We start from the raw sequence: 21,651 nt of genomic DNA, 5'->3' as shown, positions 1-21,651 counted from the left end.
GTGTAGGTAGGAAGCACAATGGATCTGCCAGCATGACAGCATTAGGAACTGTTGGGACAGCAGCACCCTTAAACTGAGGCTTGAATTTTACATAGAAGGGATGAGTTAAAGAACTCAGAAATGCTACTCTGGTGAGACATTTTTCTGAATCATGCATTGCTTACTTTTCCTTCCAATTCAGGATGAAGTGGCCTGAAATGAAGCTAGGTGATAGTCAATTAGAAAAAAAAAGTTAGATGGGTTTTATGCAATGTGAGGTTAAACTGTGGGATTCTTTGCCTAGAGGTTGATGTGGATGCTAAAAGCTTGCATGGGCTAAGAGAGTAACAGACAAACTAGTATGGAAGAAAGCTTTGAAGGTTTACTGAGTGCTTAGAGCTTACCTGTGGTTGAGAAGGTCTCTTTGGAAGTTGGTTTAGAGGAAGCATCAGGTATGTGGCCTTGTTTTAATATTCTTTCCTAGACATCTGGTTTTAGCTGTGCTCAAATCCTGACCTTCTGTGCTAAGTGGTTCCCTGGGTCTATCTAGTAATGTCCATTCTTACCCTCTTAATGAAAAGGTAGCATTTCTATGGAAACATGAGAGAAGGCAAAACTCTTGTGAATCAGGACTTCAGGTACTGATAGTCTGTGAATCCTGCATCAAATAATAAAGGAGACAGCCCCTATAATAAGACACATCCATCTGCTTTTATGAGAACATGCTCTGCTCTTTCAATGAGAGATCACCATTTGCTTAGAAGCACTTACAGCTAGTTGTACTGTCTGCAACCAGAGTGCTATATTTTTTTTTCATTCTTGATAATGTAAGTTTGTTATAACAGGTATTTTTAAGAGTTTAAATCATCACTTTAGTTTTACCACTCTTCCTGCCTCATGCTGTTATGTATCCACTGAATATGCTGACTTTGCAAGTACTTTGGCAGGGAAGTTTCCACTTTAAATGTGCCCAGACCACAGAAATAAATTACAGTAGCATTTTAAAGTTACGCAGAATATTAAACTGACTAGTAAAACAAAGCTCTCTTCAAGTACAAAATATAGTTGTGAGAGAATATAATGTGCAATTTTATTAAGTAAATTTTTTTAATATTTATTTCACTAAGGTATGTATGTCAAAAGGCCATGTAAGCTCAGGGGGAATTTAGATGTATGTTCATGTAAAACTAGATTATTTTGTGTGTTTGGATTACATTATTTTTTTCCCTGCTGTTATGCCATTACTTTGCCTTTTACTCAGTAGAATATTTTTTGTGTTTTATGAACTTTTGTCAGCTGCAGCATCTGGCAATGAGAATGTTCAGCCCCCACCGTTAGCTTATAAGAAATGGGGTTTGCAAGATGTGGATACAATTGTTGACCATGCTAGTATTGGTAAGCATTTCTGTTTAATTTCAAATATTTGGCTTAAGTGAATGGTTTTTTGTGCTGTTCAGTTGGGGTGAGAACACTTACCTAGTACTGGCTGGATAGAAATAAATAGTATAAGAAGGCTGTCATAATTCATTATCTCATTAACCATCTTCGAAAACATATTTGACTTTCTTTTCTGGTCTGATTGAGCCTTCCATCTCTGCTTGAGTGGAGAAAGGTGGTTAGAGCTGTAGCTGTCTTCTCTTTTTTTTGGCAAGAAACAATCAAGAGACACTAGATGAGATGCAGTTATTCTCCTCCTTTCTGCCTTTTAAAGAACTGTCTGGCAGGCAGGGTAAGACTGGTATGGATCTTTCTGAAGTCTGCAACATAAACTAAAATTTGAGATTATTCCTTTCCAAAAAAGACAAACTGACTTCCAGGCTCTCAAAGACTTTTACTCCTTTGGAATTTGCAGAAGCCCAGTCTCTTGTCAGGCAGATCTGAGTGCCAGTAGCTGAATTTCTTTTTCACCCTTTTCATAAAAGCATGTAAGAGGTCAGAAATGGGCTGATGAGGCAGGTGAAATGAATTCGGTAGATGCGTTTTTCCTGCAGAACTCTGCTGAAGGATTCTTTTCTTATAAACAAACAAACCACCCTTTATAATTAACCTAAGTACATTAGGCTATTTCTGTTGTGTTCTTTGGTATTTCTGTGGCTAAAGCTGCTCCTCCTCCCTTCCATCTGAATGTTGACTGGTCAATAAGGCAGGAATATATTTAGACTTTTAGAGCAATTGCATACCTTTCTTCTGAAAGTATAAGACATTCACTTTAATGTTTTTGTTAGGCATCATGACACTGTCTCCTTTTGATCAAATGAAGACTGCCTCCAATATAGGTGGATATAATGCAACTATAAAAAACAGCCCACCTGCTATGTCTCAGTATGTTACTGTTGGATCCAATCCTTTCACTGGTTTCTTTTTTGCCCTGGAGGTATGTACTATAAAGCTGACTTGGTGAAACTTAGAGTAATTAATCCTTCTGTTTTCTATATGGGAATTTCTGCAATATTCCTATGTTCATTTTATGCTGACATTTTCTACTCTTCCTGATCTTATGAAACTGGCATGATTTGGAGCAGTTGTGATAGTAATGTCTACCACAGGTTCCTGCTAATGAGAAATTCTATGTTTTATCTTAAAATTAATGTGATAGACACATAATTTATTTTTTTCAGTTATTGCCAGCCAAATAACATAGGAGTTTTGTTTTGTTTTGTTTTTTACTAGGTTGAAAATGTGTAAACATGCATCTTAGGGAATTTACAGGCCTTTGGTCATGTGCACGTATGGCCTGAGTGTATTGTGGTGGTTGTGGAACTATTTGTAGAAGAAAACTGCTTAATGATACGTATAGCACACTTTGTTGTCTTCTGTTGGATTGTCTAGTACATTCAGACCGTGTGTTTGTACTGTCCTTATCAAGATTGAAAGTTGATTGAAAATGCTAGAATCGGAATTTTGATTTTGTACTTGGTTTTCCAACGTTTATGAAAAATTGCTTACATTGGTATTTGCAAGGATGCCAAAACCATACACCAGCTAACTCTCCATGATAAATCATACACAGGGTTTTCTTAACTTCTGTTGCAGACAAACATACTGAGCTACCAGTGACTTGCAGGAGGATTTTGAAATGGTAAAGAGATGTCAGAATGGCTTTTCTGGGGGCAGTGAATTAAAATTTTGCAGTCTTAAAGCTATGCTTTCTGAGCTGAAAATCCATAGGAGGCCTGAAAAACTATTCTGCAGTTGTAAGAACAGTGTAAGAACTATTTCTTGGCTTTCTAAACACTTTGTTCCTTCATTTCAGGGTGGCTCACAGCTGACTATTTCTTGACTCTCTAAATGTTTTATTCCTTTATTTCAGGGTAGCTCACAGCCACTGTTGTCTCATGTTGCCTTAGCAGTTGCAAGTAAACTGACTTCAGCATTATTTAATGCTGCCAGGTAATAACATAAAAAAAATTACATTAAATTGTGTTTCATTTTTGTAGCTACGTAATAGTTCCAGGATTTTTTAGGACCATTAGTATGATTCTCTAATGTGTTTTTCTATTGCAAGTGGCTGGCTTGGTTGGAAGAGTAAACATGAAGAAGAAACTGCCCCAAAACAGAAACCAAAAGTTGAACCTGCAACTCCATTGGCAGTGAGGTAAGTTTTACATACTGTCTCAATTGCATTAAATCTCTTGTGTGTTTAGTTGTTTTTCATACTTTGCTCTTAATTTTACCTGTACATTTATGTTACCTTAAAAAAAGAAATGTTAGTCCAGATAAGAAGTCCATATAAGATGCTCTTGACTATTTTTAAAGATTCTTAAAATATCTTTTGCTTGACTTTTTTTATTATTTTATTTAAGGTTTGGACTTCCAGATTCCCGTCGTCATGGTGAAAGAATATGTCTTTCTCCATGTAACACTTTGGCAGCAGTAACAGATGATTTTGGAAGGGTTATTTTACTGGATGTTACAAGAGGACTTGCAGTTCGCATGTGGAAAGGTATGACAGTGTATGCTAGTCTAGCAAATAGAATTCTTAAAAATACTCTGGCTTATGTTCAGACTTTGAATTCCAAGTTTTTTTCCATTATTAAGACTGACTTTAGTACATTGTGTTATTACAAACCAAATATTAAAGGGAGATGTAATATTAAGGCCATAAGAGCATTGTACCAATCCCTGAAATACTGATGTGGCCTATAATAAAAATTCAGTCTGTTTGGTTTGTAATGTATAGATTTTGTATTTTTCCCCGCAGACAGTATCTCAAAAGAAAGCTCTTCACCTAACAATTTGTTTCAGAAGAGCTTTAGGTCTATTAGTTAAGTTCTCTTGAATTCTGCTGAGAAAATGAAAAGTTTGAAAAATCAGTATGATAATCTTCTTAGATTCTCATTTCATTGTGGTGACTGCGAGAGTGTTCAGTCTCTTCTAAAATGAGGGCTTTTTGAAAGAAATGCAGATGTTAAACTTTCAAATTTTAACTATACCTAATGTTACAACAGCTCTTTTCTATATCATTAAAATTTTTCAGCTTTTTAGGAGATTGAAGGTAAGTTTTAAGAACAAACAAAATCTCTAGCTCTTCTCTTTTCTATGCCCCACACTACCAATTCAGCAGTGTAGTACCTAGAGTAATCATGTTTCCTGTGTGCATTCTCCTTTTTTCATATGTTGAAGTTATTAACTGTAGTATGTGCTTTCTGATATTCTTGGACTTTTTTTTCTTCATTATCGAGAGCTTCATATTATCTAGGAAGTATTATTAGAGTCCTATGTTTTACTTTCTAGTCAGACACGTACAGTTTGCCAGCCTTTCCCAGTCAGGTTGTTGAAATGTGAAATAGTGTTGGGTTTTTTTGCTTTGGTTTGTTTTTTAAGCAAGGGTGTCAAGTGAATTATGCCTTTTGGATCATAACTTTTCTCGTTAATCGAGCTGTGAATACTTTTCAGTCTTCTTGGTATAATACATCTTTTCATAAACTTGTGTTATACATCGGTATTTCACTTGCAGTTTGGAGTCTCTAATTTATACTTACTAAACCGTTACATAGTTTAGTAATACCATGAGAGCATCTCTGCCTTTTTTGTTTAGGAAGGTTTTATGCAGGAAAGCATTTAAGTTAACCAGAAGAAGAGTGAAGATGAGTATTTTTATTGGATTACTAAAACCTGCATTTTAATTATTAATGCACTTAAACATAATAATAAAAACAAATTAATAAAAACTTACATGGAAATCTCCTTCTTTAAAGCTTTTTTTGTTGTTGTTGTTTCAAAATGTGAGGTCTGGGCACTTATTACAGATCTTTCTTGTCTGAGCAATTTTGCATTGATGTAATGTCCAGAGTACAGACTTAATGAGTTCTGGAGTTCTTTGTGGCTTCTCCCAGCAGAACTTGTTCCTCCCCAAAGCTTTGCAGGAGGCTGCTCGTGGCTCTGAGAAGACCTCTGGTGGGCCCTGCTCTAAGTCAAGGGACCACAGTTCTTGACAGGGGCCTGGCTACTGGCTAGAGTTGCACTATTTGAAACAATGTTTAAGACAACTTGCTGCTGGAATAGTGCTTAAGTGGGTAGTAGTGTGCACTATCAGTATTAATTTCTGTCCAGTAATGTGCTTATGTCTTCTCTTACAAAGGATACCGTGATGCAGAAGTTGGTTGGATACAGACTGTAGAGGACCTTCATGAGAGGGAAACAGAGAAGATGGATTTTTCTCCTTTTGGAAATGGACAAGGTCCAAGCAGAGTGGCTCAGTTCCTTGTAATCTATGCTCCAAGGAGAGGCATCCTGGAAGTATGGAGTACGCAGCAAGGGCCTCGGGTTGGAGCCTTCAATGTGGGGAAGTATTGTAGGTAAGAAACAGCAGAAGGCATAGTGACTACCTTGCAGCAGTAGAGTGGTACATTAGAAGTGGAAAGTGCTGGCAGGCCCTTTTGCGTTGGCCACAGTGTTTCTACTGAATGCAGCTTGTTGTTGTGTAGAAGGGGATTTTTGTCACGTTTCATTGCTCTGCAATCTCTCCTGAAAAACACATTTAGCAGTTGTTAAACCTTAGCTTTATAAAATTTGTTGTCTTTTTATTCAGTATGTAGAAAGGTAAGGTTGCTAATTTTTTTCTTCTCCGTAAAGGCTGTGGTTTTTGTTGGTTTCAGGTTGTTGTATCCTGGTTATAAAATAATGGGTCTAAACAATGTGACCAGTCAGGGGTGGCAGCCTCAGATTTACCAGATATGCCTTGTTGACCCGGTCTCTGGAAGTGTAAAAACTCTCCACGTACCTTTCCACTTAGCACTGAGGTAAGGATTTTCTGTACTCTGTCTAACCAAATTAATTTCATTATTGTTTTTGGAAGCAATGTTTAATTCAGAGTAATTCTGATGTTCTTTCTCAGGCAGAATAATTGTCTGGTAATGTTGGTTTATAGGCATTAACTCTATTATTATTTTTTTTTTTACCATAATGTTTCCTTAAAGTAGCATACATACATAAAATTTAAAAAAATTCTGAATCATTCACTCTAGTTCTCTTCACTCATACAATTAAAATTATTTCCCTTCAGTGATAAAAAGAGTGAGCGAGCAAAGGATATGCATCTAGTGAAGAAGTTAAATGCTTTACTCAAAGCTAAAAACTCGGATTTGGGTAGGTTCTCTTCTATCATTTCTTAAGATTTTATGTTATCAAGAGATTCTTATCTGTCCTATCAGTGTTCAAACACAGATATCATTGTGGTGCATTCTGACAGCTGCATATGCTATGAATTATGACATTTAAGTAGCTTGTGTTTCTTTATAAACTATCAGATAAGATTTATCTTATTCAAGAATCTAGTATAAGCCTTGTCTGCCATATAAATCTTAAATAAACTCTACTTTGAGTGCTTGCATAAAACACAGTCTATTTGCAACCATTATGCTATGTAATGGAGCTTCTGCATTTGACTCTCTTCTTCCTGTAAGAAAAAAAAAAATATATATTAACAATAATATATATAACTTACAAAAAACAGACTTGGAGGAAAAAATGCCATTGAGCTGTTATTTAATTTTCCTAATCTTATTTTGACAACTTTTATCAAAGTGTCTTCATCTCTATATCATGAACCTACATGCATCTTAACTGTGGTGCTAGTTGACTTGTTTTTTAGAATGCTTTTCAGAAATATGAATTGAAGTCATTATTGTCTGTTTGCAGATTCGATTGAAGCTGAAGCAAAGGAATTAATACTTGATATTAAATATCCTGCTACAAAGAAACAGGTGAAAACTTAGAAGCCAGCATGCTTTTAATATTAGAAAAAAAATATTGGGATATCAGATTAGAGTGCTAAATCTTTTTACACCTTTCAAAATGTGTAGTTTTTTCCTAGAATTACATGAAGCAAATAACTGAGCTGTTTTGGTGGGGGTTTTTTTTTGGTTTTGTGTTTTTATTGTTTTGGGTTTTTTTTTGTTTTACAACATATTGACGAGAAATAATTTTGACTGGACTTCCTGAAGGCATCTTCTATGATAAAAGTCAAAATAGTAAGAAGAGAGCAGGCTTCTGTGTAGAATTAAAATATGCCACAACTATATGTGAAGACAGATGAAAAGTCTTTGTCGAAGTTGCGCTTTGTTGGCTTACCTTATATGTTTTTACAGTAAAATTAAGTAAATGTTTAATTCTGTTGAACATCTGCTTAACAGGCTCTGGAAAGCATATTGACAAGTGAACGGGTGCCACTTTCATCTCTCACAAGCATCACTCAGACATTAATGGATAATTTAAAAAAGCAAGGTAGGTGGATATTTATTTTGCAAATATGGAGGGGCATTTGCACTTGGTCTGCAGTGTCCTAAGACTTGTAGAACTATTCTGTTCCACAGGGAGACCAGACTTGGTCTGCTTAGTCTTGCTGCAAGATACCATAGCATGTTGTTTCTACTTTTTTTTTTTTTTTTTTTTTTTTTTTTTTTTTTTTTTTTTTTTTTTTTTTTTTTTTTTTTTTTTTTTTTTTTTTTAAATACAGACTGCAAATAGCTAGCTAGTAAGGATGTTTTCTGTGCTTGCTGTGTGTCTAGGAATTCATGGTTATATCTAAAAAAATATAATAATTCAACAACTGGGCTGGGTACTTGGATCCAGTAAAAACTTCCTTCGGAAAGATACTTTCACAGACTTTTGCCCATATAAGTTGTAGGTTGATCTCTCTCTCCAAGGAACACAGCAAGGATAAGGTACTTTGGATCTGTAGATTCTAAGGTACTGGAAGCACAAGATCCTCCTCATGAAGGATCTGATCTCTGGCCAGGTGCCTAGTACCATTTCTTGGTAAACCTCACTGAAGTAAGATTTCATATGTTCTGCTAGAGATTTCAGTCAATGTCAGGAAATGTCATTACCCATTCAAAATCTTGTTGCTGGAAGCCTCAAAGATTGTTTCTTTGAAATTACACACTCAAGAGAACCTTCTTTGTGCTTGAGGTGACCCAGTTTTGGAGACCTACCTGGGTATTGAGAAATAGAGTGGATAACCATGTGCCTGTCACTTGTTTTTGCAGGTGTTTGGACTTCTTGGCAATAGAAGTCTGCTTTTTCTTACTTTTGTTATCACTGATTTTGATTTCACCTGTTAGATGATGTGATTTTAGCAATAGGAGTCAAGAAATCCCTGCCACTGTGGTGTGGAAGTCCTGAATAAACCATTTGTCAATTACAAAGGCTGTGTCCCAGTGAGAATATGAGAATATGAGAACACATTTTCACAATTTCAAAATCTTGAGAGGAAATCTTTCTTTCACCTGTATCTGTGGTGGATTTTTTTTGTTGGATTGTTTTTTCTTTTAAACTTTTATTGAAGTATATAGAGGAGATGGAGAGCTTCACACATGCAGTTCTCTACCTAACTTCGATCTGGCATTCTAAACCACTAGCATTATCAATTTCTATTAGAACCCCTAAAGAAAAACTGAAACATGCCCTTTCACACTGAAGAGAGAGATTGACAGAACTGTATACTTACTGAGATGTGTTTAGTTTGTGTTTTTCATCATTAATCTCTTACTGTCAAACATAACTTCACTTCCTTACAGTCACAATAAAGAACAAACTTGACTGGTGTTCCAGCCTTCTTATTTCAGCAGGGTGGTGGTGTATCTTTCCACTTGTGCTTAGTAGATAAAAGATACTATGAAGCAGATGTTGGGGTCTGTGAGTGCTGTGTTTGTGCACAAAAGGTCACATGACTGTGCAGCAAGTTCTGTGTTTCTCTTTTGTTTGTAGGATTTTTAATAGCAGTGTAGCAAAGTGTTTAAGGTTTCAATAAGGAGAAAATAATGTTTAGAAGCTGTTTGAGGTGAAGATGATATATCCAGAGATACCTTTTCTACAGAAAAGTCCTCTCAGGATCTCTGTAAAATGCTTTTTTTTTTTTCTTAAATAATAAGTTGGAATGGGTGTTTTTTTGTGTTTGTTTTTTTTTTTCAACATTGTGTTGGTGTTAGCCTCCTATATTCTGGTTGCTTTAATTGTTACTAATATTTGAATGTCAACAGATATATGAAATTTCAGAGACTAAGATTGTAGAAATACAAAAGACAGTGTCTTGCAGAGACGAAATTGAATTCATATCAGTAAATAGTCATGCTCTCATATATAATCATGCAAGGAATATGCTTAAAATACTGGCATAATGAGTGAAATATTATAGTTTGGCATTTAATTATTGATAAAAGAAAATACACTTGAGACATAGTGTACTTCACTTTTTGGCAGTCTCTGATTTAGCCTTAAGCCAGGAAAAGACAGTGGGAACTAGATGATCTTTAAGGTTCCTTCCAACCCAAACCATTCTATGAAACTATTCTATTACCTGCCTTTGGTCACTTCCACTTTGTCAATCTCCTTCAGTTTAAAAATGAGCCTGATATCTTTCTCTAACACTTCTCTTAAAAATAGTTCTTATTTTATACTGCCATGAATTAAATTAATCACTACAAGTAGCAGTGCATCAAAAATTACACTGAGAGACTCAAGTCCTCCAGTTCTGTAACAGGAGTTTAATGCAGCTGGGAAGTATGTTTCACTACTCCAGGCTATACACTCAAGTTCAAATGCGGTTTTATTTCTCCTCAGAGCTTGAATGTGTGGATGAAGGACTCCTGCAATTCTGTGCAAACAAGTTAAAGCTGTTAAATCTTTATGAACTGGTTAGCAAACTAAATTCCCAAAGCATACCAAAAGACACTCCACCCTCAGATAATGTAAGTAAATTCAATATTCAGTTGTCTTACAGAGTCAAGTGACGATTTAAGCATAAAAGTTTCTTTTCAAAGCCTTGGATAAAATAACTAGGTAAGCAAGTTACCTGCTTTTGGCACCTGGACCTTTTAATGAAGGAATTGGTTTATAACACTCCTTCCCTCACCACCACTCATACAAGCCCAATACTCATTCAAAACTACCTAATATTATTTAGGAGTCTCATGAAGTTCAGACAGAAGTGAAACGGAACTAAAGCCTCCTGGTTGCAGTCCTTTATCCAAAGTTCATAGCATGTTCTTAACTTCATTTAGCTTTGGAGGAGTGTTTTCAGACCAGCAGAAATTATGAATTCTGGTGTTTGCTTGTGTAGTATTGTAATATGGCTTGCTTTTGATAGCATTTATAAAACTGCTTATCCATTATAAAAACCATATGGAATTGTGTTATATGGCCTTGTTTGATGGGTGATTATTATACTGTGAAAGAATCTAAATATGGAAACTGTATCTCTTGAAGTCCCTAAAAGTTAAGCTAGACCTATACAAATAATTTGATTTTGATATTAATCAATCATTTTTGCCTGTTTTAAGGGCATTTTTAATGTTAAAACCAAATTATTGTGACTTTTTTAACTTTTATTTTGGTGTTTACTGTTTTGTATAACATCCACTTGTCCTAGTCTTGTGATGTACAATTTTTTGGCTTTTGCTTTTAAGGACTTGGCTGAACTGCTTCGGCTGGAAGAAAAAGATTTTCATAGGCTCCAGACTTTACTGCAGAACTACAAGAAAGAAAACACCCAAACTACTGATCAGTTTACTGATGAGAAGGAAGATGTATTGTCTGTGAAAATGTTCTTAGAGTACTTGGAGTATGAAAAGGATGTGATTAATGTGAAAAATATGGAAGATGGAGTATATGTAGCTTTAGGTAAGAGCTACTCAACTGTTTGCCAAATTGCCTAAAGACGGATTATAATATAAGATGGTATAAATATTTTAGACTTGATTTGGGGGTTGTAACAAGCTGGCTTGCCTTGAAGTAGCATGTGATAGTGCTAATTCTGGACTCAGCCTTAGGTGTCCATTTCTGGAGCCCCGAACACAGGAAGGACATAGAACTCTTGGAGCAAGTTCAGAGAAGGGCCACAAAGATAATTAGAGGGCTGTGAAAATAGGCTGAGAGGCTTGGGGCTGTTCAGCTGAGAGAAGACTCCAGGGGGAGCTCATAGCAGCCTCCCAGTACCTGAAGGGGCTACAGGAAAGCTGGGAATGGACTGTTTACAAGGGCTTGTAGTGAGATAACAAGGGGTAATGGCTTTTAAGTAAAAGAGGGTAGATTTAGATGAGTTATTCAGAGGAAATTATTTACTGTGAGGGTGTTGTGACACTGTCATAGGTTGCCCAGGGAAGCTGTGAATGTCCCTTCCCTGAAAGTATTCAAGGTCAGGTTGGATGGGACTTTGAGTGACCTGGTCTGGTAGGAGGTGTTCCTGTCCATGCAGGGAGGTTGGAACTAGATGATCTTTAAGGTCCCTTCCAATCCAAATAAATCTATTACAGGTCTTTCTATGTAAATGTGTATTAATACAAGTTAAGTACATCTATGGGTATAATTATCCTAAAGCCATGTTACCACTGTTCATTCACTTTTTAATGCCACTAAGTTGGACAGTGATAACTTGGTACTTTACAGACCAGTTGTATCCCACTGTTTTTTTGTGGGGTCACAGCACCTCAAGAGTTCAGTTAACTGTCAGACCCTCAGAGATGGGGAACCTGATCAGAGGCAGCATAGGACCACTAGGTGAAGGAGTAAAGACCCTGTATTTGTAGAGTTGAGGAGATTTTGGATGATGCTGATCTGAAACATTATGGATGAGAGAGTGTCTGGTATTTCTATTGGGATGTGGGGTAGTGTTACTGTGTGTGGTATGCTTTGATTTGCAAATCTGTTTTAGGCTGTCCTTTAGGGACTCTGGGGAAATAACTAGTAGAAGCAGCTTGAGTTAAATCTGTCTCAAAGGCACTGTCTTTTCAGGGGAAATTTTGGTACAAGCACAGAATTCTGTCCACAGGTGTTGTATGGTGGTCGCTCTGTAGCCTCCTGCTTTAATTGTCAGAGTTTGAGAGGAATTTAGATTAAAAAGTTGGAAGAGCTTGGCTTTCACCTGAAGGAAGATAAAAGGATGTTTCTAATTAATCTTAGAATTTACATTATAGCTGGCTATAGGAACAGGGGTAGAAGTGCACTTCTCCCCACTGCCTTGGACAAGCATCACCAGTAACTTTTAGGGTGTTTAACTACAAACAAACATAATTGAAACATGAATGTTATGCTGAGCAGTTTAGATGGTTTCTTGAAGATCTTGTTTTTCCAATTTTCTTCTGCTTCGAAGGGGCACTCACTTTTTGTAGTGCTGGTAAGGTATGGATTATATAATTTTGGGTTGTTTTTTGAATTGTTTGAAGTACCACCACCAGGTAAAACACACTGCCACACAGTTCTGGGTTACTCCATGAATAAACTTGTCCAATGCTTGAAGCCATTCTTTGGGTTGGACAAAATGTGTAATCAAAGCAGTGTAATAAGCTTTGTTTTGTTATAAATCCATTTTCCAAGTCACTCCTGTAATAGTAGAACATCTGTGATCTTCAGAGGTCCCTCCAACCCTATGATTCTACGATTCTTCTCCACCAAGGGTAAACTGTCAGAGTATACTGAATGTAACTTAGTTGTTTGTATTGCACTCAGTGGGACCTGATCAACAGATGATCTTCTGTGTAAGGGGAGAAGCTGTGGCTTTAGATGTCTTCTTAATGTCTACTAATTTTTGCTTCAGGCAGCTTTTTTTTCTGGAAGTGTTTGTGTGGGGAGAGTTCTGCAGAGGAAATGTGTCATGCATTGGAATCAGCTGGTTTTACCCCTCAAATCTTGTTGGTAAGATATTTATTACATACTTTAAAACTTGGATTTTGTATTTTGAAAACAAAACAGGAAAAATTCTGAATCTTGATCCTTGGAGTAATGGTGTGTTCAGGCTGTGCTCAAAGTTTCAGTTCTTTAGGTGCTCCTATTTATAGTTCCCACTTCAGAGGTGTCAAAGAAAAAACAAAAAAACAAAACAAGGAAAAACTCCTAGTGTAAACTGACTAGTGAGAATGTCTAGAGTATGCATTTAGGACTAGAAGAATAATTGCTGAAGACTTCTTCTTTAAAGAAGCAAAAATTATGGGTGCAGTTAATTTCAGATACTGCTAAATTTGTTATAATTTCCTTTTGTAAGCAAACAAGTTCAAAAAGAATTAAAAGTAATTTTTTCAGAATTCAGAGAATCATCTTTATCCTTCACATGTATTTTTAGTCTTTTGCTACTTCCACTAGATAACGATGGAAATACCTATTTCAGTATTACCTGGATTGTAAAGATTTTTAGCTGTAATATTAATAACTGTATTTTAGCTGTAATATTATTTAATGTTTATCAAGTTGAGATTTTTAACATACTGCTGCTACCTGGCTGTTCCTTCAAAAGATGTTTTCTAAGATAACTTTTAAAATGAAAGATACAGATTGTATTGTTTCATTTCAAAGTCTGTCATAGGTTGCCTTATGCAATATAGTTTTAACTTTCTATATTAATATGATAAGGGTTCATGGATATAATGCTTCTGCTCCATGACATAAAATTTCTTTGAGAAAGTGTTTGCATTAGATGTATTGCAATATTAGAGTTTCACTCTCTTGCTTTAATTCCATATTCTCTTTTTTTACAGTCACTCCTTTTGAATTTATGGCTTTCCAAGGAAAAAGATATGCTAGACAAACCAGGTTCTGTCAGTTGCCTTCACACTATGCTATCACTTCTGAGCAAAATGAAAGGTGAGAGATACATTTGGAACACTTAAACACAATTTATACTAATTTCTAGAAATTTGCTGCTCTGATCCGCTTATATTATCACTTAGTGTTTCCCACACACACACAAATGTAACAGAGCTAATTGCTACACTGTGATGAAACTCAAGATGTAATTCAAGTTACAATCAAAAATCTGAAGAGTGTCACAGTTAAAGGCCTTCCTCATGCCCTTCAGTTTCACTCTCCACCAAGCTGACACAACTCCTGTTTGACACCAGACGGTGGCTGTCCACCTTTCCCCTTCTTCTGGTTTTGGCCTGTTTAGTCCTGCCCCTCTCCCTTGTGTTGACTGACTCTCAGAAGTCCTTCAAGTTTCTTTAACCCATTGAGACACTATTATTCTAGCAGCATTTGCATACTGAACTTCTCTGTAACTTGAGGGATGCTCTGTAGAATCAACTTGCTACTATTTGGGGTAAGTTGTATAATGAATAAAAGCTGGAAGAATCAATAAGTTGCTGCTGCCTGAATAAATTCTCTGCCAAACATGAGGATAGCCTGAAGAGAGCTGGCTTGACAATACACATGGCACCTTGAAATCACAAAAGAAGCTGTGTGCATTGCAAAGCATCAGTTTGTAATATTCTTTAGATCTAGTAAGCATGCAGCAGATTTTACTGCCTACCAATTTAGATCTATTGCCTGTTTTGTGCAACTGAAGCTTGGGAGAAGGGGTAGTTCACATTTTACTCTTCACATTAAATTTGATTTATAATGTAGAAATGTTATGTTACACATCTAGAAGATAGCATAGAATGATTGGAAATGGCTCCTAATATAAGCTGTATTAGTAAGTGATGCTTTCAGGGTTTGTTGCTGCTTTACTAGTTTTAATGCCCACTGGCCCAAGTTGAGTTGTCCTACCTTTCTCCACAGTTGCTATAGATGAGTCATGGGACACGCAGTCGGTTTCCCCCTGGTGGCAGCAGATGCGTACAGCTTGTGTTCAGTCTGAAAATAACGCAGCTGCTTTGTTATCTGCCCACGTCGGGCATTCGGTAACTGCGGAAATCATCGACAGTGTGACAGAGAAAAAGGTAAGTCATCTCAAACTTCCCCCTTCTATTTTATTTACTCTATCAGTCCCATGCAAATTGCTGTCTTTGTAATGGAATCACATCCTCAGCCTGAAAACTTGAATTTGAAGAATGTTATACTGAAGTTAATGAATTATATATAGCGGAAGTGTTTACTAAACATATATTTAAGTATGTATTTAAGTACTTGTACAGTGAGTTTTTCTCTTGATAGCAAATAATGTTGACTATGCCTTCTTAAGATGGTGGGCATTTGGTTTTCTTGGCAATAAGTATCTTTTCACTAAATTGGGATGAATACTGTGAAGCTGCAGGCAGGGTTGCAATTTGAGATTGAAAGTGTTATTCCGTTCCTAAATAGCACTAGGGGTATGTCTGTTTTGCTAGTTGTCTTAATAGATTAGAAGGGGCTTAGGTGGTTTGGTCTTGTAAATAGACTACCTTATAAATCATAACTAGGTCATGAAAAAGTGTTTTAGTATTTTTACGCATTCATCTTAACTATTGCAATTCTGTGTATTAAAATTGTCAGTGTTTCCCAGATAAGAATGTTGTTACATTGCAACATACTGTGCTTTACCCATATATTTTTTTCCTACGGTAAAAAATTTAAATATAAATGGGTTAATCACATATATAGGGCATATGTATACGGGGGAGGACTTAAATCATTTTGAAGGGATTCTAACACATTTTTCAACTACACATGGACTTTAAAATGGGACTATAAGATGACCTTCCAGATCCTTTTAATTCCTTATGTTTTTATTTAAGAATCTGTGCATCTTCTTAGTACCGTGAGATATTAATTGATGTTTGCAAAAACATGAACGTACATATCGTGAACTAAATTATTATTGGAAGTGCAGTAGCTCTCAGGATATACCTTTCCATTTTGATACTGTGTTGTTTGTTGTTTGTTTTTTTTAACAAAAATATGCTACTTTAAGTGAACAGACTTAAACCAGTTCATACGTTCTGTTAGTTTTCCCAAATAACTGTAGGTTCGGACACAGAATCCTGGGAGGCACTTTCCCTTGATGCTGAATATTGGAAACTTCTGCTGAAACAGCTAGAGGATTGTCTGATACTTCAAACACTACTGCATAGCAAAGTGACCAAAAGGACAAAAAGAGTTTCATCACTCCAGAGTGAGCCCTTGGTCAGGCTTTCTGTAAAAAAATTGCTTGAAGCTGGAAAAGGTACAGTTTTTTCTCTTGGAAAGATGGTTGACTGTCATTCTAATAGACTTCTAAGCCATCCTTACCTTGATTTATGATATACCCTGCACTGGAAATGATTCTGCTGATTACTTTTCTGAATTTAAAAACCAATCCAAACAATAGAATAGTGTTTTTAGAATGTATTAGAGTATTACTGTAAAGACTGCATTGTAGATCTCTAATCAGTTGATTCGGAAGCTTCCTAATTGGTATAAGTTATCTTTATGTAATTAACAGTAGTAGTTAAAACTTTTTTCTTTTGTTATTTGATTCTGGACTGTAAATCTTCTGGGATATGCTGACTATACTTCATAATTTATTTTTTTTTCCTTTTTTTTTTTCTTGCTGTCCTAGGAGGTATTGCTGACACTGTAGCAAAGTGGGTTTTTAAGCAAGGCTTCAGTCCTCTTGTACTGAATTTGGCCCAATACAAAAGCAATACAGATATTGCTGGAGAATCTATAGAAATGCATACTAATATTTTTCTTGAAGAACTAGAAGCAGAGAAAGGCTTGGAAACAATCCTAGGTAAGAAAAGAACATGACTTCTTGAAATTCTAAATGTTTGCAGATGTTTTAGTTGTTACTGTTGTGCAGCAGCTGAAATTACAGGAGGAAGAGGTCTGTCTGGTAACTCTAGATTTTCTTTTTCTAGAACTGCTGCAACTAGCGTATCAGCAATTTCCATGTAGTCTTGAAGTGGATGTACTCCATGCACATTGCTGTTGGGAATATGTAGTACAGTGGAATAAGGACCCAGAGGTAAAAGGATTACATTTGCAGGAGTAATGGTTAAGAGCTACTCAAAACAAGCAGTTTCACAACTTTGTAATAGTTCATAAAAGCTCTCATTAAGAAGACTGACTTCGAAAGCATACTAGGTACAGTTTTTCTGTGGTAAGTGGCAAGCAGAAATTGAGAAAATTAATGCAAGTCCTGAGGCTGAATGGCACCTCACAAAGACCAGGACAGTTTGCTTCTAAGCTATCAGATTCTCAAAACTGGAAGTGTGGAAACTGGATTCAATTAAGCTGCATGAAAGAAGGGGTTTAACTGTATTTTGGGCAAGTACAAAACATTTTAAATACTGCAAAGCAGTGATGAACCTTTCCTGTGTTCTAGATATGTTATAAACATATCACAGAACAGAACACTAAGTTTGTTAGACTGGAATCCATTGCACTTTAAGAGGAGAGAGATTTCTTGAATATTAGATTCCCTGACCACTGCTGGGAATTGTCACAGGAGAAGGAAAAAAAAAAATACTATTTTTTTTCCTGCTGCTCTCCTGTACCTTCTTGAACTTTGGAAAATGTTGTCTTAAGTTCAGATTATATTAACATTAAAATTAACACTCCTTGGATCTGTGCAACATAACACCTTCCTATACAAGTTTCCTTTGAGATAGTTAAAAACTCCTTCCATCCTGATGAAATGGAGTAAAAATTGATCTTTCTAGCACAAGTTTGTTTTGTATTTGAAAAATTACTATAGTCAGTGGAGGAACCTTTCAGCAAAAGAGTGTGTTAGCAGTACCTATACTCAAACAAAGCCCTGAAAATAGTGCTGAAATCACAATGTGTTCAATGCTTAGTGAAACATACTTTGCCACATGCATATATGTTTGTCAGATAGCAGCAGAGAAGACTGCAATATCAGAATAACTTAACATTTTATAAATGTCAAAAAGTAGTAGCCTTAAAATAGTCTATCTGGGCACTTTAAAAATCAATAGTTTGCATTTAAAACAAGTTTTGAATAATATAATAACTTGTTCTTTTTGTTTGTTTGTATTACATAAGGAAGCATGTTTTCTCACTAGGTCTATAGATCACCTAAGATGCATCATTAATGCTCATGTTCAGCATGGTAAGTATAAAGTTATTATTAAAAATTATTTTTTGAAATTGTAAAACAATAGAACAAATGACTGTTGACTAGTATAAACATATGCAGTTTGTAGTGGCAGTGGCCATTTTGTCTAAAAGAAACCCAAAACCAACCCCCAAAACTTTCTGCTGACTTTCAAGCTTTTGTTTTTCATGTTGAAACTGAGTTTTTATCAGAACCATGAGAAGAAGTTGGTTAGATAAAGTTAATGTTTAACTGAAAACATTTTAAAGTAAAATTGCTCTGAAACTATTTTCTTTGTTTTCAAATAGTGCCACATGTTTCTTGCATTCAATTACTTTCCATGCATTTCTTGATACTCTATTTCAGTGAATATGATGACAATTCTCTTTTTGTAGGCTTTTTGTATATGCAAAGTAGGTGCACTCTGTGCCTAGAGCACAGAGTGTCTTAAACTTTCCTGCTTACCATAAAATGTGTGCCTGCAATGTTTAACCCAGCCTGTATAACCTAAACATTTTAATGAATGATGCCTCGTCCCTCTGAGTGTGTTTTATCACCAAGGTAATCTCCTCCTGAGAAGTCTGAAGTATAGAGTCCAAGAATAAAGCAGTTAGGGCAACTCACAATTCCTTTTTGTGTCATTTGGAATATTTTTTTAAATTTAAAGGAGCTTTGGCCCACAGCTTTTCACTCCATACTTGTAAGCTCTCTTTTCTACTCACTTGGCATTTACAAGTTTGCAATTGTTCTAGGTATTGCTCTGATGATGTGGAATACATTCATTGTAAAAAGGCTTTCTTCTGCTACATACCTAATGGACAAGGTATTGTGACAGTACTGTGACAATATTATGACAATATTTTTGAGGCTGAATTTCTCTTATTAACTGAAAATTTAAGCTACTATATTTAAATCACGGTTGTGGGGTTTTTTTCAGATCATTTTTTAATATCTTTGATTTAAACATAAAACCCCCATGCTTATGTGGTTTATTATGTAGCTAGCTTTTGGAATTGATGAAGGAATGCTTGTTGAACAAGCTGAAAGTGTGTTGACAGCTGAAAGTGGTCTTGAGTTCAGACTTTGAACAGCATGATGTGTCACTTGAATCTTGAGTTTAAAGAATCCTGTAGTTGAGGACCCAGGAATCTCACTCACTTCAGCTGTTGTTTAGACTCTGCCATGATGTAATCACTACTCTCTTGTGCTATGGAAGAGGGAGGTTCCACTGACATGTGTGTGCTTCATCGTGTGCAGCATGTGATTCCACCTGTAGAAACTGGACATCTTAGTAACATTCCTGAACAGGGTAGGACTGACGTTTCTCTGGAAGAATTCAGATAGGCAAGGCATGGAAAGCAATTAGTAGCTTTCTTATTAGACCATCTTCATCTCGATGAATATGCTGGAACATTCGCTCTTACTTGCTTCCTAGTGTTTCTTTCTAATATCATGCTTGGTATTATAGCTCTGGTTCTATATTATAGAAATCAGTTTGAATTTTTTTGCTACCTTTGGGATTTGAATGAGGACCTTGGGACCTTATTTCTAAATGTAGATTTTAAGAAGGTTGAACTAAGTATGTTAATTTCTGAGTTGTATGATCTGTCAAATCTTCTGATAAAAGCAAGCTTTTGAATTATGTAGCTATAATGAAATATTTTTTTATATTAGGAAAATAGTAACAAATGCTTAGAATGTGGCATAACAGATACCTTATAATGAAAATTGTTTAATTCTGCTGAGACACTTTTTTTTTTTTTTTTTCATCAGGTTGGAAAAGCTCCAAAGGACAGATTATGCAGACGGGCAAGTAATACTTCTTTTGTCTAAATGGGATGAAATAAATAAAAAGGCTTTAATTTGAATTCCTAGTTAGTGATTTGTTTTTGAAAGCTTCAGAAAAATTCAAAATGCCACCCTAGAGAAAATGTTATAATTTTAGGAAATTTAAATTAGTAGTGTAGCTTTGAATATTAGAGAAGGTAGCCCTTAAACTGTGACATGACAAGTTACTATAATTTTTTAAGCATAATTTCATTAGTTAAAACTTTTTTTGAAGACAACTGATATGCTCAGAAAATGAAATTTGCTAGAAATTACTAGATGTGATTACTTGAGGAATTCAGTCTTGTAAATAGCTATATTTAGCTTTATTACTATTTTTCCCGTTACTTCTATTTTTGTTATACTTTAGTGAATATTTATTTGTCTTGAAATATAATGGGCTAATAAACTGAGCTTAACAATGTGATTTATGTCAATAACTGTCTTCTCAAACATGCAGAGCTAATAAAAGCCTGTTTAATTTCCAGCTGAAACAACTTAACACATACTGTTTGTTAACAGGACGTAGGTATGGGTGACACAGCAATGACAGCTTTTCTTGGCTGCTGTTCAGAACTTCTGCAAACACTGCTAGAGGTAAATTTTTATTTTTCCCATATTAGGTAAGGAACTAATTGATTCAGATTAAATTTTAAAGGCTATGTTTATAGTAGTATCTTTACCATTCAGTTCAGACTAATATTAATGACCTTCTAGACAATACGACATTTTCTTTTTAATTTCACCACAGAGAACTTGTGATTAAAGCTGTGTCTTTTGCACAGAAGGCCAGTAGAGGCCACATGTTGTGTGTGACTCCTTTTCTGTGTGGCTCTGGCAGGCTGATGTCAGCAGCGATGAGATGCAGGCTCCAGTTTTGGATACTGAAGATGCTTGGGTGTCTGTAGAAGGACCAGTATCCATAGTAGAACTAGCCCTCGAGCAGAAACGCATTCACTACCCACTTGTTGAGCACCAGTTTGTGTTATGTACCATCTTGTTCGCCATCATGAGGTTTTCTCTGAAGAGCGTGAAGCCTCTTTCGCTGTTTGATAGTAAGGTATGTCTTTTGGAAACCTGCATTGTAAGATTTCTATCCTTTCTCTTGGTATCCAGAATATATGCCAGCTTTCACTCTTTAAACAGTTCATGCATAATTATATGAAATATATTTAGTCCACTGTGGGTGCGTTAGTGAACTTGTCACCAGAATTCAGGCTGAAACCCAAACTTGGTGCTTTTCTTTATGAATAAAAGATTGTAGTCACCTTACATGCATGAAAATTAGCTCCTTAATAATCAGCTGGCCTGAAAACACTGCATGGTAAGGACATTAGATGACACGTTTTTCTAGTTGCTTTGAGAAGTGCCAGATCAGAAAAAAACATAAATATTTAAGCTCAGAATTGTTATGTTAGTGTCACTGTTGTATCCATTATTGCTGATGATTATTCCTGAATTCTAGGCATCTTGAAGAGTAGAACCAGTTTGGCATTTAACACATATAAGCCACTTATGAAAAAACAAAAGTAATTGCATTTAAAATGCAGTATGATACAGAGCAGGTACCACAAATTGGGCTTTACTCTTCCTTGCACGCTACAATTCTAAAAAAAATG

The 21,651-nt window shown here is 35.8% G+C and overlaps 1 protein-coding gene across 1 annotated transcript in view; it reads left to right on the top strand.

The window, feature by feature from the left end:
- The window catches only part of RAB3GAP2 (RAB3 GTPase activating protein subunit 2 (non-catalytic)), a 35,698-nt gene that overhangs the window by 11,241 nt on the left and 2,806 nt on the right, over positions 1 to 21,651 (top strand). The window contains exons 9-31 of the mRNA XM_009994803.1: positions 1,276 to 1,374; positions 2,205 to 2,353; positions 3,290 to 3,369; positions 3,485 to 3,574; positions 3,783 to 3,922; positions 5,561 to 5,777; positions 6,078 to 6,221; positions 6,485 to 6,567; positions 7,120 to 7,184; positions 7,614 to 7,704; positions 10,042 to 10,169; positions 10,887 to 11,100; positions 13,013 to 13,110; positions 13,947 to 14,052; positions 14,968 to 15,128; positions 16,114 to 16,330; positions 16,706 to 16,879; positions 17,007 to 17,113; positions 18,154 to 18,220; positions 18,958 to 19,028; positions 19,979 to 20,014; positions 20,555 to 20,629; positions 20,874 to 21,092. Of these exons, the coding sequence (XP_009993105.1) occupies positions 1,276 to 1,374; positions 2,205 to 2,353; positions 3,290 to 3,369; positions 3,485 to 3,574; positions 3,783 to 3,922; positions 5,561 to 5,777; positions 6,078 to 6,221; positions 6,485 to 6,567; positions 7,120 to 7,184; positions 7,614 to 7,704; positions 10,042 to 10,169; positions 10,887 to 11,100; positions 13,013 to 13,110; positions 13,947 to 14,052; positions 14,968 to 15,128; positions 16,114 to 16,330; positions 16,706 to 16,879; positions 17,007 to 17,113; positions 18,154 to 18,220; positions 18,958 to 19,028; positions 19,979 to 20,014; positions 20,555 to 20,629; positions 20,874 to 21,092 (2,831 nt within the window). The remainder of the gene's footprint in view (positions 1 to 1,275; positions 1,375 to 2,204; positions 2,354 to 3,289; positions 3,370 to 3,484; positions 3,575 to 3,782; positions 3,923 to 5,560; positions 5,778 to 6,077; positions 6,222 to 6,484; positions 6,568 to 7,119; positions 7,185 to 7,613; positions 7,705 to 10,041; positions 10,170 to 10,886; positions 11,101 to 13,012; positions 13,111 to 13,946; positions 14,053 to 14,967; positions 15,129 to 16,113; positions 16,331 to 16,705; positions 16,880 to 17,006; positions 17,114 to 18,153; positions 18,221 to 18,957; positions 19,029 to 19,978; positions 20,015 to 20,554; positions 20,630 to 20,873; positions 21,093 to 21,651) is intronic.

The sequence above is a fragment of the Chaetura pelagica genome, unplaced genomic scaffold (genome assembly GCF_000747805.2).
Source record: "Chaetura pelagica isolate M959 unplaced genomic scaffold, ChaPel_1.0 scaffold2, whole genome shotgun sequence".
NCBI classification, from domain to species: domain Eukaryota; kingdom Metazoa; phylum Chordata; class Aves; order Apodiformes; family Apodidae; genus Chaetura; species Chaetura pelagica.
The sequence above is the reverse complement of the archived record's forward strand: the minus strand, read 5'-3'. Positions and strand labels throughout refer to the sequence as shown.